The sequence below is a fragment of the Lates calcarifer genome, unplaced genomic scaffold (genome assembly GCF_001640805.2).
Source record: "Lates calcarifer isolate ASB-BC8 unplaced genomic scaffold, TLL_Latcal_v3 _unitig_1887_quiver_1418, whole genome shotgun sequence".
Taxonomy (NCBI): Eukaryota; Metazoa; Chordata; class Actinopteri; family Centropomidae; genus Lates; species Lates calcarifer.
This window is the reverse complement of record NW_026115822.1, coordinates 1-18,084: the sequence shown is the minus strand read 5'-3', so window position 1 is coordinate 18,084 and position 18,084 is coordinate 1. Positions and strand designations below refer to the sequence as shown.

The 18,084-nt window shown below is 38.5% G+C and overlaps 3 protein-coding genes across 3 annotated transcripts; 2 read left to right on the top strand and 1 right to left on the bottom strand.

The window, feature by feature from the left end:
• Positions 1–1,672: 1,672 nt before the first annotated feature.
• Positions 1,673–5,723, top strand: LOC127139623 (phospholipase A and acyltransferase 1). Its single transcript, XM_051067675.1, has 5 exons — positions 1,673–1,716; positions 1,914–1,984; positions 2,453–2,585; positions 3,305–3,522; positions 4,595–5,723. Exons 2-5 carry the CDS (start codon positions 1,919–1,921, stop codon positions 4,745–4,747), a joined length of 570 nt encoding a protein of 189 aa, XP_050923632.1. The 5' UTR covers positions 1,673–1,716; positions 1,914–1,918; the 3' UTR covers positions 4,748–5,723.
• Positions 5,447–9,664, bottom strand: LOC108891183 (dynactin subunit 3). The gene is made up of 7 exons (XM_018688298.2): positions 9,494–9,664; positions 8,045–8,129; positions 7,626–7,712; positions 7,295–7,378; positions 6,982–7,040; positions 6,842–6,901; positions 5,447–6,445 (listed from the first exon to the last, which is right to left on the bottom strand). The coding sequence occupies exons 1-7, from the start codon at positions 9,593–9,595 to the stop codon at positions 6,359–6,361; spliced, it is 564 nt and encodes a 187-aa protein (XP_018543814.1). The 5' UTR covers positions 9,596–9,664; the 3' UTR covers positions 5,447–6,358.
• Positions 9,665–9,851: 187 nt separating this feature from the next.
• On the top strand, positions 9,852–17,302 carry LOC108891182 (autophagy protein 5; the record flags this gene model as incomplete). Its single annotated transcript, XM_018688297.2, has 6 exons — positions 9,852–9,968; positions 10,372–10,558; positions 12,104–12,231; positions 13,605–13,683; positions 13,890–14,052; positions 17,204–17,302. Coding segments are annotated over exons 2-6 (577 nt in total), but the record flags the coding sequence as incomplete, so codon positions are not given.
• Between the last annotated feature and the right edge of the window lie 782 nt (positions 17,303–18,084).

Here is an 18,084-nt window from a genome sequence, read left to right as displayed (position 1 = left end):
ACTTCTTATTTGCTTTATTTCACTTTATTTTTAAAAGAATGTTTAAGGATGTTCAATATAAACCTTGTAGACTCCAACCCAGATACTGTTTGCAGCATTGAGTATCTCATAGATTTCTAATTGGAATACTAACAGAAGAGAGGTTTTGCTGAAAGTTTATCAGATTAAACTCTTGATTTGACTGTTGTCAGATCTTGCTTGAAAGAGAACAAGGATTTTGCAGAATTCCCAGACTTGATATCTATAGACAGCCAGAATAAAAGAAATGTCTGTCCTAAAAGAAATGCCTAAACCTCAATAACCTGTAACAAATCAAAAACTCAACATGGAAAGCACATTGAGTATAAGACATATGGCTTGGAGCCAAACAGCATATAAAGTTCTGTGAGAACTTGAGGAAAGCAATTAATCTGTCTGAGCAGAACTCCTTTGGGGGGGGCCTCTCAGCAGGAGGGACAGGAAGAATAGTCAAAATTGAGGAAGGTGAATACAACCAAAACATAGAGAGGTCCTTGAAGGGAACCCTGCCTCTAAGTGCACATGGCCTGAGACTGGGGCGACAGTTCACCTTTCAGCACAACAATAACCTGAAGCATGCAGCCAAGACATAACTGAAGTCTCTGACCATCCTTAAGTGCCAGCTGTCATAAGGGTTTCTACGGAGTACTGAATTATGGATGTGAATACTATTGTGAATGAGAAATTTCAGTTCTGTCTTTTAATAAATTTGCAAAAATGTCTTTTTTATTGTAGGTTATTGAGTGTAGATTGACTATTCATTTAAATTTAAAACTATAACAAAATAGTGTGCAAAAAGCCAAGGGGGTCTGGAATACTTTCTAAAGCCACTGTACAGTGTTAATCTGCTCAGACGTCAATTTGCTTCAACATTAGGTGTGCCTCCAAAAACGCAAAACGTCTGGTTCAGTTCTGTCCAGAATGCATAAACTGTTTGCAAAATCCATTAAACTTGGGTTTATTAGCGCTTGTTTGATGAAAACAGCTGTCTGCTGTGGGAAACAAGGTTGATGAAACCAGAGACTCTGAACCACACAATAAATGTACAATAAAACTAAAGCTATAAGCAAAGAGAGGTTTTTGTTTTGATACAATTTCACTTACATTTTCAGGTTAGTCTTTCTTGCCTTTGGAATAAACTATATTTACGAAAGTTTGCTTTACTTTTAGGAACTGGCTTATGACAAAAAATAGTGAGCAGTAGCTGTAAATATGAAGAATTGTATGAAAGGGAAACTCGTTTATGGCTCGTAATAAATGTTCTAATTGTAAGAAGTGATGAGTGTTATCCTCTAACTGTAGGGTGGAGCATTCAAATAAGTACATTAATATGGGCTGGACAAAGATGCAATATTATCATATGTACTGTTCAGAATTATTTATAAGGAGATGTTGTCCTCTGCCTCAACAGGCTTCCACCATCTCACTGAGAAGGTAAGACCTCCATTATTACTTGCCTGAGGACTTTTTAAATGGCTATGCTTCTATATGTAGCAGGCGAAGGAATAAAACTCAGCCTGTAAGCCTGGGTCTGTACTCTTATTTTGTAAGAGTTTAATGAAGTTATGAATGTCCTCAGTCATGTCAATATAATCCAAGCACACAAAATATAACGGTAAACCTTTTGTGTATGTGTGTGTATTGTTTTAGGTTGCAGAGTATCTGGATTGCCATTCTTAACATCTCCTCAACTCACTGGTAAGTCATAATTTGTGCTTACTTTGACTTGTTTTCTTTGTTGCTTTTCTACTCTCTGTCCCTCCTCAGTCTCTTTACTCTAACCTTGTAGGACAAATTGCTCCAAATTTCCATGGTTACCTTGGTCATTGAATTGATGTGGTTAATGTAATTACTTTTTGATGTTCTCTGTTCATCATGTCAGTTCTCTACTGCAGCAAAAATGAAGAACCTGATCTTGGTTGCTGTGATCCTTCAGCTTGTGATCACAATATCACAGATTCAGACAGTAAGTATTTTAAAAGTTATCAAGTTATCAGAGGCCAGATTAATGTCTTGATCTTGACCTTACTGAGCAACAGTCAAAAACAAGAAACTGAAGACATCCTAAGAAAGCCTTAAATCAGATTGGTCGAAATATATATAGCAGTTAATGCTAAGATATCCAGACTTGTAGACCTTTGTATGATTAAAGCCTTAAACACTAGGTTCTAAATCTTCCATAAAAGATTTCATCTTTCAATCGCCACAATGCAGTTTAAAATGCAGGCCTTCTATTCTAAATTTCACCAAACTCAAACCTATGTCACCATACAACATTATCATACAACAATGTGATGGCTTGTCTGCTTTTGTCAAAGTTTCATTATTTAGCATTTTAAGATTATTCATCCCTCCATCCATCAGTTCTTCAGTCATTTGATATTTTCTATAATGAATGTTAAGTTGTTAAAATGCATCTCTGATTTCTTCACAGTATCAGTTTGGAGATATTATTTCTTTTGAAAGGAGATGTGGGGGTACAGTTTTCTACAAGCACTTTGCTATTTATGTGGATAACGAGACTTTAACTGGCAGAAGACCTGAGGACGACATTTTTCATTTCACAAGTACGTGTATTTAAAATGACAACAGATGCATATGTATATATTATTATGTTTTTATGTATTATGATTGTTTTCTATTGTTTTGTAGGTATTTAGTCTGTAAAATGTTCAAAAGCTAAAAACATTCAGTTCACTATCATATACAACAAAGAGCTTCAAAAATAGGTTTACATTGAAAAAGACAAAAGCAAATTTTTAAATATCAAAATAGATGCTGTCAATTTTCTTTCATCTGAGTAATCATCATTTCAGGTGTAGCAGACATTGGTACTTATCAGTAAAAGTAGCATTAGCATTAGTAGCATTAGGTTTTATTTACAAAAATCTTTTCAGACATCTTAGGAAATACATTTGTGAGTTATCAGTGGAGGAGTTAGCCTTCAGTTTTACCTCTGTACAACCATCATTTATTTGACCTAGCTTTTTCAAGCTCAGACTGGAAGCAGGGGGAAACTAGTCTTTCTTCATCCAAAGTCTACAATACACTTAAAATGCACTTAAAATCTGACTCTGACTTTGGGCTAGCTGTTTAGTATGATACCAAACAAGGATATCCAAAAATGCAGAGATGTCCTTCACTATATTAATGTTTTTGTCAGTTTTTTCTTATGATTCTTGGACACCTCCATTATATGAAATGAAATCATGAAGATTATCAAATGACAATGAAATTAAAATGACTGTTTTGAGTGGGTGCTGCTAAATTCCTTCCTTATTTCCAGAACAAGGCTCATCAATTACATGCACGTTTGATGAACTCAAAGAGACCACAGGCAAAGTAGATAATTACTTCGATGGTGGACTAACCATGGGAACTCAAGAGGAGATTAAAGCACGCATCCAGGCAGCGAGGACACATTGTGGGTTGTATAATCTCTTTACAAACAACTGTGAACATCTTGCTACCTTCGTGCGGTACGGAGAAAAGTTTTCACTGCAGGTATGTGGCATACTCAACACTATTTTGTCACTATGTTGGCCACTGTCTGTTTTATTTAGGACAGCACATTATTACAAGAGGTAGAAGGTAGAAGGTAAGGTAGAAGATGAGTTAAACAGCTCTTGATGGATGCACATCCAGTTCAGTGATTTTCAATGACCCAAAACAGAAATATCACAAAAGCTATTAATTTCAAACTTTCTGTATAATCAGACTGAAGGGCACAGGCATGTCACAAGAGCTGTTTAACTCATCTTCTTCTACCTTAGGCCACAAACCATCAATCACTTGTCATGCAAAAAGTTAACCTGCTTTCGATTCCAAATGAAATACCCAATTACTTAAAGGATAAGGCTGGTACCATTCTATAGTTTTATTTTTATGAACAAATCCAAAAAAAAAAAAAAAAAAAAAAGACCAAAACCCATCAGTGTGGTGGCTTGTCTCTCAAAACTTTCTGATATCCCTCCATTAACTGTGTTTCTCAAGCCTGAATAATTTTTTGTCAAAAGAAAAAAAAAACCTCAATAATTTCCTAAAACTGGTCAGGACAATGAAGCACTCTGAATTATACATAATTAAAAATTTTCATATACTTGTTATATGTATTGTGCTGTTTTCAATGTCATCAGGTCAAGGAGGTGAGGCTACTGGGTCATGAAGGGATCTAATGTAAAATTCTTAACTCTTTAAAAGATTTTTTTCTGAATGAGTTTTGAACAATTTTTTTAACAGTTATTAAATATAAACCTCACCATATCAGTTAACTTATAATACTGAAAAAAAGAAATATTATAGTTTATATTGTGTTTATTGAGTAGACTTATTGATTTTTTTTTACTACCATTATCATTGCATGTAAAATAAAAAAGGTTTGCATGGTATTTGTTCACAAAAAACAAAACAGTGCCGGCCTTATGTAGATATGAATAACTGAATGAATAATTACATTTAAGACAATAATACACAAAAGTTATCTTGTTTGACACTTTAGTGAGTTGCCAAGTTTAGCCACAATTTTATGTTCACTCAGTGTCTGTATTTAACTGCAGCTAATTTGCTTTGTCCTCAGAATGGCACGTTTGTTGCAAAACTGTGCAGCAAGACGAGTAGAAGTTGCACGCCACTAAAAAAAAAGGCTGAGGAGCTGATTGAGAATGCAAAGAAGGAAGCAGAATGTATGAAGAAGTCTGAAGCCTCTTCTTCACGAAAACATAACGGTTAAGAGGTGACAAACAAGCTGTCAATGTTGTCTTATTAAAAATAAAATACTGAGCAAGAATGGACTGTCTTCTTCTGTCCTTAACACTGTTTGGAATGCTATATATGAACATTATTAGGAACATGTGCACACTTGCTTATTCAGGCAATTATCCAATCATCCAATCAGAACCTTTGTAAAGGCAGGAAAGAGGAAGGCTGCAAGCTGGTAAACATAACAGTAAACAATTCTGGATTTAAAATACTTAAAAAAAATTATTTTTGAGGAAAGAAATATATTCAACACACATAAGAATACAAACCATGCATTTTAGCATTATCACTGCACCTTTATTTTTAAACAATGAAAGTCTAAAGGGCACTTTTAAAACATCAGTTGTGACCACAAGGAACAACATGGGTCACCAAATCAACTGGGGCTTAACTTCAAGTAAGTCTGCATACAGCTTAGCAACTTTCCTCTGACCACAACTTAAAGACATTCTCACTCATTCTTTGTGTGCGTTCATCCAGTGTGAGTCAGTTGTGAACATTTGGAGCATCAGTGTTTTGGTCAAGGACAATTTGTGGCTGTGCAAACAGAAGGTTGTAACTTGCTGGACACTTTTAGGCCACCCTGCATTTAGAGACACTGAGATTCCTGAATTTACCTGCAGTTTCAGACAGTTTGTAGATACATGACAGACATCACACACAGGAATACTCCAAGAAACAAGTAATAATATTTATTGTATCAACTGGAGTCATGCTATATGACACATATGACATTTATGTGACATTTAAAACCAATGCTCTGGCGAGAATAACGAAGCTACTGTCTGCTCATTTCTGAACCTCATCTTGTTGGGAGGAAAAAATTTAAAACCTTGAGGAGGATGTTTGTGTGTGTGTGTGTGTGTGTGTGTGTGTCAGTGTGAATGAGTCAGGGACAGAACAAGTCTTGTGACCAGCTTGCAGTAGAGAAGAATTATTGGAATGCCTTACAAGTAAAGTCAGTGTAAAAGCATAAAAAAGCTCTTATGGTCTGAAAATAAATAACAGCAGCATCTCTGAGCTGTCTGAGCCACACGTCATGTGATGGGAGCGAGTGCCTTAAGGTGACTGAAGAGTCACATGACTGACTTCCTATACAATTTACATTTCCACCAATCCTTACATTCCATTTTTACTGTATGACTGGGTTTGTATGAGTGGATATAGGATTACTGATAGTGTTGTGTACCACATCAGTCTGTTACTATGACAACAGACGCTATATCACACACAACAAAAACTGTTTTGTTCATTTTTTGAATTTCTGAAAACCTGGTAGGCCAGTTCATCAGGCTGGTCCACACAGGTGCAGATTCTCTTAACAGTATAAAATTGGTTTTACAAGACATTTGAACTTGGTGTCAGGGGGTTTCAAGGCTAAATCGCCTGGTTCAATTAAATTCTGGTGGCCAACTAATTAGCAGTTAAAAACAAAACAGTGAAATGTCCTTTTGTCTCATTTTGTTCTGACCTGTTGGGAAAGAATGAGCTAAAATGGAACACCTGTCTGGTCTAAAGCTCCCACCACAGTGCAGTCCTCTTCATAGTCACCATCCTCATCAGAAGTGTGTGCTGACAGTAGCTACTCCACAGGCCGGATGCCCTTGGCCTCCTCCATCTTCCTGAGGGTCTCGTCCCACTGGGTGAACTGCTTGGACAGCAGGAACATCTGCCAATCAGATTTCAAGAGTCAGAGGACGGACGTTTCTCCTCTCTGCAGTTTTTCTTACAAAGAGGTCAGTGAGACAAGAGCAATCTAAATATTTCTCTGATTTCACATGGCGGCTGGTGGATCCATAATTTCTACCAGACAAAGTCGTTTTGGAAAAGAAAAGAAATATGGCTGGTGTACTGCAAAATTCATTGTTCAAACGTTTATGTATTTTTGTTCACCCTCTTTTATCCCAAAGGACATATGAGAAAACATTTTTTAAAAATATTGCAATAACATGAAATTTTTAATTTCTACAGCTCTGTAACGGTTTTGTGTATCATTTTTTACTTGTGATGATTTTTATTTCACCAAAATTTAAAAATAAATCATATTTTGAAAACAGAAGCGTACCATTTTATTGTACTCCTCAAAAAGCTTCTTCACTTCCTGGGACTGAGCTTCAGTTTGGTCCTGTAAAAGAACATGTAAGAGTAAACGAGACAGTGACAGTGAGAGGCAAACAAGCTGAGAAAGTGAGAGCGTGCAGTTACCTGCTCTTTGATGTGAATCTGTGACAGGCGCTGCAACTTGGTGGCGTGTTCTGGAACATCTGTGACCAACAGAAACACAGTTAACACATACCTGAGGAGGTCAAAATACAGCACTTTAGTGTTTCCCTCTATTCATCCAGCAGCTATACAACACCACTTCAAAACACAATGTTACTGAATAAAAAGGCTGGGAACTACATTAATTTTCCCCCAAACACATGTGAGTGAATGAGCTCCTTTCCTGACTGGTAAAATATCAGAGCAGTTATTCCTTTGACTTGATTTGCATGGTGTCCTGCAAGGTTAAACTCACCTCTGATGTAAGTGCTGTCTAACAGCGGCTGCAGGCTGCTGACCTGCTCCAGCAAAGCAGCCTGGGAGAGCAGAAAGTCCTCCTCTGTGCACACACACACACCAGCATTATAATGAATACTGAATCAGATGCAAACTGCTCATTTAGTCCTCTACAACACAACACTTCTTGTTAATACATATGAAATAACTTGCATGTTATACAATATATCTACACTGGACTTTATAATAAACAATCTCTCAGAGACAAAACTGACTTTTAAAATTTGCAGTTATAAACAGATGCTGCTTTTCATTCTATACATCCATCCCTGATCCCGCCTGCTTCTTACCAGCAAGGATGAACTCCAACTTCATAGCATCAGGTACAGTGATGTGGTCGGTGAACTGGGGGTCCAGGTACTTCAGAAGGTCCTCAACTGCACCACAGCCACAATAAATATAGTCAAAGACTCAGCAACCAGAAACCTTCCTGCACTGTCGTGACATTTTACATTTCAAACTTGCACTCTGCAGCACTTTTAGCATCTTATGTCAGCATTTTGACATTTTTAATGTTTGTTGGGCAAACTGAATGAAATTAGTCACTAATATATTTAAACATTGGAAAATAAACAGCCTTACATGATACATGAATGACTGTATCAATGTTGTAGTAGCATCCTTCTTGAGACACTTGATAAATCAATAAAGTTTCACTCAGACTATAATCCGAGTCATCTGAGGAGATGCAACACAGTGTGTGACTCACTCTTCTTGTGCAGGATCTTTACTCTCTCTCTCTTGTTTGCCGTGTTGGTCAGACCTGCTTGAATCCTGGCCAAAGACTCTGCACACTGGAGGAGAGAGGACACTGATTAGACTTAATATTAATGATAACCAAGGACACAGAAAAGTCAACAAAATATATATATTACTGTGTTTGAGCAGCATTTTTGTGCAGTATACAGTACTACCCCTAACACAGTACAAAAACACAAGAGTTCAGGTTCAAGAGGAAGAGGAACTAATTAATTTGTACACGTTCTTGTGTTATCACCTAAAGAACTGGAGGTTTATTACCTTCAAAACAAACATTAGAACTTGCAGGATACAGGATAGACAAGGTCATTTGCTTGTGCATACTTACACTAACAGCACTTCTGGTCTCACTCTGAGTACAACTGAAATGTTTTTTAGTTAGCAATACATTCAAACCTGTATTTTAAACTAACCAGCTTTCAGAAGCACAAAAACACTACTTGAGCAGGACATTGTGGCACATTGTTCCATCCCTGGAAGTGCATGTACCACACAAGAAATCCATATCAAAGCCCCTTTGTAAGCTAAAAGTGTTTTTCATATCATATGATGCTCTGATGAGACACCACATTTAGTGATTCACGAGGACTAAACAAGTCTTAGCCCATCAGCTACAAAATAGGTACACTGACTGTTAATAAAGCAGTGCTGCAGGTTCATAAACGTGTTTTCCCGAAATTCAGTGACTTCAGTTCAATTCGGCAAGACGCTTATGCTTAAGATATTAAATAATCTGGTTAGTATCATCCGTGCTTTTACTTTTAATGAGTAGCACTGGCTACAGCGCTATCACAAATGACACCACATGATATTCTTCGTAGTTATTTATCTATTCCCTCTATCTATAATATATCTAAAAAATGCGAAAAATATCCATCAGGAGTTTCCGAAGGGAATGTTTTGTTTGATGAATTACTTCAACAGTTGATCAATGATCAGTATGTTGGTAACGAACTATCCGTGGCACCTATAAGTATTGAAAAGTAGGAACAACGCATTCAGAAGTCTATTACTCTTATGTATATGTTCAGCAGTAACATAAAGCATTATCTCATTTGAAGTAAATGAGCTAAAACCTGCCCGACATTGTGACAGGGAGGCTAACAAACACAATGACATCATTAAAGCCTCGTAACTGATAGCTATATCTACTTAATAACTAAGCTAGCTGCTATTTAGCGGATAAATAACCGTGCTACAGTTTTGCACTGGCGTGAAAAGTTGTTACGACCTTTAATAAAAATATACTGAGTGGTCGCTGTAGAGCTAATGTGCATAAAATAAAAAGGGCGTTCGCTCATTCCCAGTGTTACAGCTATAGTTAGCTTTGCTACGCTAGCAACTTGCTAGCGTCTTTTATAGCCCCCGCCCAGCAGAATTAGTATTATTCCAGGCTAACCTTGACGGGCTTTCCACTTTTGTTTCTTCTTTCGCCGTATACACGACTCTCCAGCGCCTGAAGGCGCATTTCCAAGTTATCCGTCTCCAAATTTTTATCCATCCTCGGCTCTACTAATGAACACAACAGAAGCTAACGCCCTCTTGATTCACGTAGTTTACAAGAGACGTCGCGTTTTAATGACGCGTCCGCAATCGGTTGACAAATAATATTTGTTTTTTTAAAACAGTGTACAACCTACAGAAAAATACGTGCCATTAAAGGATTTAAAACTAAACCTCGCTTTAATAAATACGTGTCAATAATTTTAAAAACATTACCGCTTATAAAAAACGTTTCTTGCGCTATCGCTAGGGGTCGCTGTTTTTCGGTGAACAGGGTTTTCAGCCGTTTTTCCGGTGACAGCAGGGGAATGACAACATCGACAGTCACGGCCCTTCTCCCATCCAGGCTAAGTGCAGAACATCGACAAAAAGTAAGGTTTTCCTCTCATATCACTGTCTTGTCCTCGCACTCAAGAAATTACAATTTGCGAGCAATAATAGCAATACAAAGGGAGCAAGCACATTTGTTTATTGTCAACAGTACTTTGGTATGTTTCCACTGGCTAAGTTAGCTTACCTAGCTCTCGAGCTAATGTCAGTTTTGCCTTACAGCTGCGTAGTTTGACAAGCTTGGAGTTAGTTTTAAAGTCTAGCAGGCGAAGTGCTGCCTTCTGCTGGGCTATAACTCAGTAATAACTCCTCTGACGGATTGATAAAGACACACCTGGCTGGTGGTCCTAGCTTGTGTTGGTCTGCCTACTTCATTGTGATTTTTGTGTTGCTGAAAGTTTCATTAATGGTTGCCTGTTTGCTCTGCTCTGTTGTTGACAACAGGAAGGTGTCTCTACCTTTGGACCTCGGGGTCTGTGTTTGGGGAATTTATTCTTTATGTGCCACTGGGGGCAGAAGCAGCATGGCAGATGACAAGGACGTGTTGAGAGACGTTTGGTTCGGCCGGATCCCCACCTGCTTCACTTTGAACCAGGATGAGGTTACGGAGAGAGAGGCCGAGCCCTACTATGTAAGTGCAGTTACTCACTTGGCCCCAAAACCTGAGGCCAGACCAATGCTATGAGACTTACTTCCATGCTTCGACCTACTGAGCCTTTATTTGGCATCTGTGTGTAAGGATGAATTCAGAGACGTACCACATAAATTCATGTTTAGGAAAACAAAAAAAATGCTGTGTCCCGTATTCCTCATCAGTGAGATGTATGCATCTTAGACACACACATGTCCACACAGCATCATACATGTACATAATACGTGAAATAATACACCTGCCTGTATCACTGATCACACTACTATGTATGCACTCACTCATAGATACGTTGAGATCTATGCAGCAGTGTAAACATGGCAGTCTGTGTGTTTAAGACTGTTATGGCAGAAGGGACAAAACTTCTGCTAAAGTGAGCTCTTCATTATTTTAAAGTATTGTTTTACCGACCACGTGGTAGTAATATGAAGAGTGGAGGTGGTGAGTTCTAGCGATGTGATGGCTCTAACATTCATGTCACTGCTCTGAGTTTGTGACTTGGAGTCTTTGGAAGGATCGGATATGAATAATAAATAATAGCAATGTTATTAACAATGTTCATTCATGCCACTCTGGTAGATATGGTCATAATGATTAGTGGCTGGCTTTTCACCCAAGACGTGCTGCTCTGGGTTTGCCCTCGCTACAGTACCCCCCTTATGCTCAAAATCTCAAAACATGCTTAACACAAAGAAGAAATGTTGTCTCATGTATGGTTTATCCAAGTGCATTAAGAGCTTATGTTCTAGCAGTGCAGTTTAAAGCATATGAAATACATAGACCAAGTCTTGCTGGATATTAAATAATCCAGGCCATGGAAACAAATAATTAAGACACTTGTCTTCTGGTGGAATAATACATTTAGTTTATTTGTTGAGCATATAGACAAACACACAGACTAACATGTATCATTTCTAGGTCTTTATCAGGGTCTGACCTTGTTATTTGTACTTCTAATCTGTAATCTGCACATTTTTGATAAACACATCCTGCAAAGACACTTCTGCAAACCTTGTCAACCACATTCAACCACAACGAATGAAAGGATGTGAGCGCAATTCATTTGTTAATGATTGCACAGTAGTACTCTCTTTCTGCATGAGAGACAAGGCAAACCAGCAAACCATATCCATTACTGCTCCATATCTATGGGTGAAACACAACACGGAGCTTAAAATCCATTTCTACACTGCAGCCACTTATCATGGCAAGTATAGTCACGCCTCTAATGACTGGATGTGATGTTTTCATTCAGAGTGCCAGAGAACATCATAAGTAAGCACCTAGTCCTCCAAGTATCTTGAAGGTACCTCTCTTCCTCATCCCTTGTTGTTGCCTTGTCTTTCAGATCTATGGATTTAGATCTTAATAAAGTTGAAAGTACATTCTGCTTGTTTATTGTATGTAAGGTCACAAAGGTTGCCACAGACAGTCTAAATTTAGCCTCAACTGCCAATGCAGCAGACAGTAACAGACTGTACTGTTTAAATAATGGCATCTCTTCCTCTCTCCCCTTGGCTCTCCCAGCTGCTGTTACCCAGGGTGAGCTACCTGACTCTGGTTACAGACAAGGTGAAAAAACACTTTCTCAAAGTGATGAAGGCCGAGGACGTGGAGGAGATGTGGTTTGAGTATGAAGGAACACCACTGAAATGGTGAGAGAATGATCGTTAGATGAACTGGTTTTATTTTTAGTTCTACCAGGGGAAACAAGGTTGGGTACGTGTGAGTGCATTATGAATTAGTACACGGGCAGATTCCTGACCATACTGTTTTGTGATGTATATGTTAAAACAGCAATTGCATGTATTTTTCTTTTTAACATGAATACAAACTTATTTTCCACACCCCACACCCCTCCCACCTTATAAAATCAGCAGTGCATATACAACTAGCACAGTCATCAGGAAACTGGGTTGGTGTTGTGTGTTGTATTTGAGTGTCAGTGTGAAAAGAAATGTTGTTTCCATTTCTCCAACTGTTAAAATCAGTTTCTCTGGACTTTAAATAGTCCCTTTCTGTTGCATTGCCTCATAAACATCCACTTTGTCCAAAAAATGCCTTTCACAGAGAGAACTTTAACAGTGTATTCACACCATGCACAACTCTAGAGAGAGGCCTCTATGAGTCAGTTCATTCAAGGCCAGTGGAGAAGCTGATGTCTCAGCTCTTATCTGCCTGCTTGGCCACAGCAGAGCCAATTATCAGACTGCAGGCACTAAGTTCAGCCACAAGGTGTCAATATTGCAACAGACAATGAAGAGCTAATTTTACAGTGGTATCAAAGTCCCAATAATGGCAGTAAAACACAGTAGAGGAAAATAAACAGATGCCATTGTTGATATTTATTTTGATTCATTATCATGTGAAAATATCAAAATATTTGCCAGCTTCAGACTCTCAAATGTGACGTTCTGTCGCAGTCACTGACAAACTAAACAGTTTTAGTTGCATCACATTAAGGTTTGGTAACCTGTGGTTGGAGGTTTCCATTAGTTTCGACATTTCATCAGTTACAGTTTTGGTATAGTTTGGCTTCATGGGACTTAGATGACTATAGATGACTATAATGGTTAATGTGTGAGATGGACTGTTAGAATACATTAAAAAATACAGATTTCAGATTTTAAGAATGCGATTAAGAAAAGCATCTAAGTTTAGCGGACTGAAACATGGTAGATCCACCCTACTCTAAACACAGGAAGTGACAAATAGAGATATTGGAGTGAAATGTAAACTGTTTCCTGAGATTCACATACTGCATCCAGAGAAAGCTGGAGTCAACAATATCAGAGGAAACTTTTAATTCAGAGGTCACATGCTGTTGTCAGTGTCCAATTGGCCAGTAAAACATGTGGTGCAGCTGGTCAGTTTAAAGATTTTGTAGCTGATAATGAGAGAAACACTATTAGCCTTAGCATCCTGTGATGGAAATATGAACACACTTGGAGCAGCAGCTATGATGTTGAGCTGTCTAACAGGGTTTACACTGGTAACATTATTTTGTTTTTGCATGTCCTGGTTGCAGGCACTATCCAATCGGAGTTCTTTTTGACCTTCATGCCTCCAACACTGTCTTACCCTGGAGCATCACTGTGCACTTTAAGGTAAGAGCCAGAGTCAGACTCTTTGTGTTTCCGCATTCTTAATACAACAAAGTTCCACCTGTGAATCTTTATATATTAACAATGAATGAAGAATGATGAGAGCCTTTTAGTCTCTTTTAGCTTACAGACGTAGCTTTAAGATACATTTACTGTATAGTTCCGTCATCCCTCATTTACATAAAGTTTATCTTGTGTCTTTGTGTCAGAATTTTCCAGATCGTGACCTGCTCCACTGCCCGTCCAACTCTGTGATCGAGGCTCACTTCATGTCCAGCATCAAGGAGGCCGACGCCCTCAAGCACAAGAGCCAAGTAGTTAACGACATGCAGAAGAAAGACCACAAACAGCTGTGGATGGGCCTGCAGAATGGTGAGAGCCACACACAAACACAAAAACATACACACATTCCTGCTGGCAGCTGTGAATGAGCGTGCTGAAAGATGAGGAGGGCAGACACACAGACACAGACACACACACAATTCAAACAAGACATACCACAAGCACCTGTTGGGGAAGTGACACAATCAGACAGTCACACATTCAATCATTAACAATCAGATGCAGGCACATTGCATTGCTGCTCACACAGATCTAAATGCAGGTTGACACATACTCACTTACTGTAAGCACTTGGAATTGTCTACAAAAGATTAAGTCATCTGTACAATGACACGAATATTGCATCCAGTAGATTCACAGATGTTACTACATGCACACCCAACACCCACCAGATTCCTTTTTATCATTACCCATCTGTCCAGACTGGTTGATTTCTCAATGGATTCTGGTTTTCATTGCGGTGTTTGTGTAGGTGAAGCTAGGGTGGTGGGGCTGATGTATGAGAAACTTGTGATGTGGGAGTAGGTGCTGGGGCAGATGGGATGGATTTCCTAAGTGTGGAGTTATATGAAATTCTTAGGAAAGCAAAACCCAACACACGGCATGAGTTTCCTCAGATGACCACAGGTTCATTTGATCAAACGAGGATACAGTAAACACATAAGCCACTGTGGTGACCCAATTTGTAATTATTAGCAGACAGTAACTTACTTATCAACTGTACCAGACTTCCAGAATTCCCTGAAGCTGAAATACATACGTGCCGTTTTGAACGTACAAGGTGCAATCAAAAAATGGTGTGATTGCACATCGTCATGATATAGGACCCATTTGCTATCATGTCCTGACCTGATGCACCTTCTTCGGTCTTAGAGACTGCAGATTCTTCCACTGCAGTTTGATCTCTGGTCTGTGGACCCAGCTGTTGACACCAGCGATGATCTTCAACATGAAGGTTGGGTCATCCTGGGCCTGCTCATGGAGACTCTTGCAGACTTCAACATGATGCTGCTTTTGCTCCATGGTGAAATTGCAAATGCGAGTAATTACGAAACATGCGATTGCACCAGTAACATCAGTAGGTTTTTCTATGTGCATGAATGTCTGAAGTTGGCTTTAGCATATATTTCAATGTACTGTCGTTACTGTATGGTGGAGTGTGATGATGCACTTAAAACAGTACATTTACTGCTATAGGACGTGTTTGTCATACTGCTCATGGGCGCACCCGCTCCTGCTTGATAATATCAGTATCTATAATTTTGCTTCTTCAGTAAATTATAAAATATAGTTCCCTAGATTATGCAGTAGTACAGTAGAATAACGTACCACTGGGTCTCAAATAAAGACGGAAAATAACATGTATAATATTTTTAGATAAGGTATGTTCAACAAAACTGACAGGAAAGTAAATCGATTATACCCTCTGTACTGTAAGGTTTTAAATGTGAAACAGGTGGAGGACGTGTTGCATTAACTGCAAAGAACAGTAGCAACACATGAGGTAGACTGATAATGCATTAAAGAAATGCAATCATACAAGTAATGGCCAGTACTTATAGGTAGTGTCAGCCATCATTTGCGTAGTACTTCTCATGTAACTGTCAAAATTGTGCAAAGTGCATGTGGCACTGAGAATGTTTTGAACAGGTTTGCAGAAACACCCAAGGGTGTCAAACCTGCAAAACTTCAGCTGCTTATCTCTCTTCCACTTTCCTTTGAAAGTAATAGCGAGAGAAAGAGATATGTCAAATCTTAAAACAAGAAAGTAAGGTGAAAAAGCTTTCATATAGGAGACAGAGACTAACAGATGATGCAAGTTCAGGGTGTGGTTCATGCCGTTTTTCCCCTGAAACTGTTTGTAACTTCTTTAAAACAGAAACAGACAATACTTACAAACTAATCCAAATAGAAGGACTTGGCCATACCTGTCACACACGAAAGTGAGAGATGAAACCTTATCTAAACCAAAACTTTCACATCCAAAAGAGACCAGAAACAGAGAGAGAGAAACAGAGATGGTTCAAACTTTCCTCCGGGAGAGAGAAAACCGAACGTTTTAAAAAGATTCATGTGAAAGTGAGAGGCGAGGGGAGGTGTAGGGTCTGAAACCAGCACATGCAGGGTGGAATCATTTTTTATGATGAAAGGCCGTCCTTCAACCAAAAGACCAGAAGGTTGAAGCTGAAGTGCTAATAATGACCTGGCCTGCTGAACTGTCCCAGATAAAAGACACTCAATTTCCATCAGCTTTTTAGAGCTGCATCTACATCCCTTACCCTGACCTCCATGTGAACCGGCGGAGGTGTACAGAAATGAGTGTTTTTCAAAATTAAAGGATGATTCTAGTCTCTGATACATGTTTTACACTGCACACATAATTTATTCTGCTACCACTTTCATAACATATCGTTCTATTTGAGTTTTCATTGCATTACTGGCTTCCTTCCCCCAGACATGCAATAAAAACAACAGCTGACTTTCAGTATGACTGAAAAAGTGTAAGGATGTAATAGGTATTGCAAAATGGCCAGCAGAACTATAAAGTATATTTGCCTTACTTGCCTCGTTAATTGTCCTGTATGTGGAAAGAAAAAGGGAAATTCCCTCGCCTTTGTCAAAAACCCTCTTTCTCACATACTACTTCTCACCCATATCCTCCTTTGAGGATGCATCAGGAATAAATATGTTTACATGAACCCTGGTATTCTGGTTGTAATCATCAATCAAATATAGGTAATCGCTTATCCTTGTATTGAGAAGCCTTAATTTGCCAATGCTGTGTGTTATTAGATAATACTGCCAATAGGTTTCAATACTGAAAAACCAAAGTTATCAAATGTTAAACAAAATTGCAAAATCAAACATTTCATAAAAATTATGAAATATATAATCATGTGAAAAAGTGAAAAAAACAGTCAGTGGCATATGAACAAGCACTTTAAAGATTGTGAAAATGGGAAAATATGGCTCAGGTTCAAACATACCAGAGTTTTCCTTTAAAATGCAGTCATGTCCAGACAGTCAGAGGTTTCATCATTAACTGTAAAAGAACATAATGTTCTCAAAAAAAGATATTTTTGGGGCTTTTATGTCCTTCACTCGATACATGGTGGGAGAAGGATGATGGAAATTTTATTAAAACAACATTTTTGGCCCGTGTGTATTTGTGTTGTCACAGATAAGTTTGACCAGTTCTGGGCCATGAACAGGAAGCTGATGGAGTACCCCACTGAGGAGGGAGGCTTCAGATACATCCCCTTCAGGATATACCAGGTAACACACACAACAAAACTTTAAAAACTTCTTTTTTCCCCCTTTCACGATGGCCTTATAAATGTCACATTTAGTTTGAGCTGGAGATTTTGAGTCTGTGGACTCTTGAGAGTCGAGCTGAAGTTTGCCCAGTAGATGGAGCCAGGAGGGCTGGTGTAAAATCCCTCCATGTTGGTCTGATGTTGCTGTAACAGGGAAATTACCTCCAACCAGACACTGGCTCTGATTAGCTAGTTCACTCTACAGGCTATCAAACACTACTTGGAGTTTTGAATTCGCAAAATGCAAATGGTAAATAAAAAGTAATCGAAAGGACACAAAAAGATCCAGGTTATCATTTCTGTTTGGCTTAAGACCTAAGATGGATACGTTTTTCCTCCACCTGGCACTCATACACCTGCAGGCAGTCTGAGTATCCGTTAAAACACATCTCTCCCCCTGTCAGATTTTGATATTGTGCAACTGAAGAGTCTGTGACCCTTTCTTGACATATTCATCACTCAAACAACAAATAATACTGTCTTGTTTTATCTCATCTTGTAAGTCAAAACAACAACCCACAGTGCCATTCATGCCTGACATAATACCCATCTTCACACAACATGAGTAAGTGTCTGAGAGCAATAAATATTTTTTTTCCTGAGGTAATGCGTGTTTTTTTACACAAAGTGACAACCATAGATAGTCCTTGATAACTTGATAACCAGTCAGCCCTGCTTTTCCAGTGCCATTCTTTTAATTTCCATCTCATTTTAAAGTGAATGATTAAGAGAAACATATTTGTAT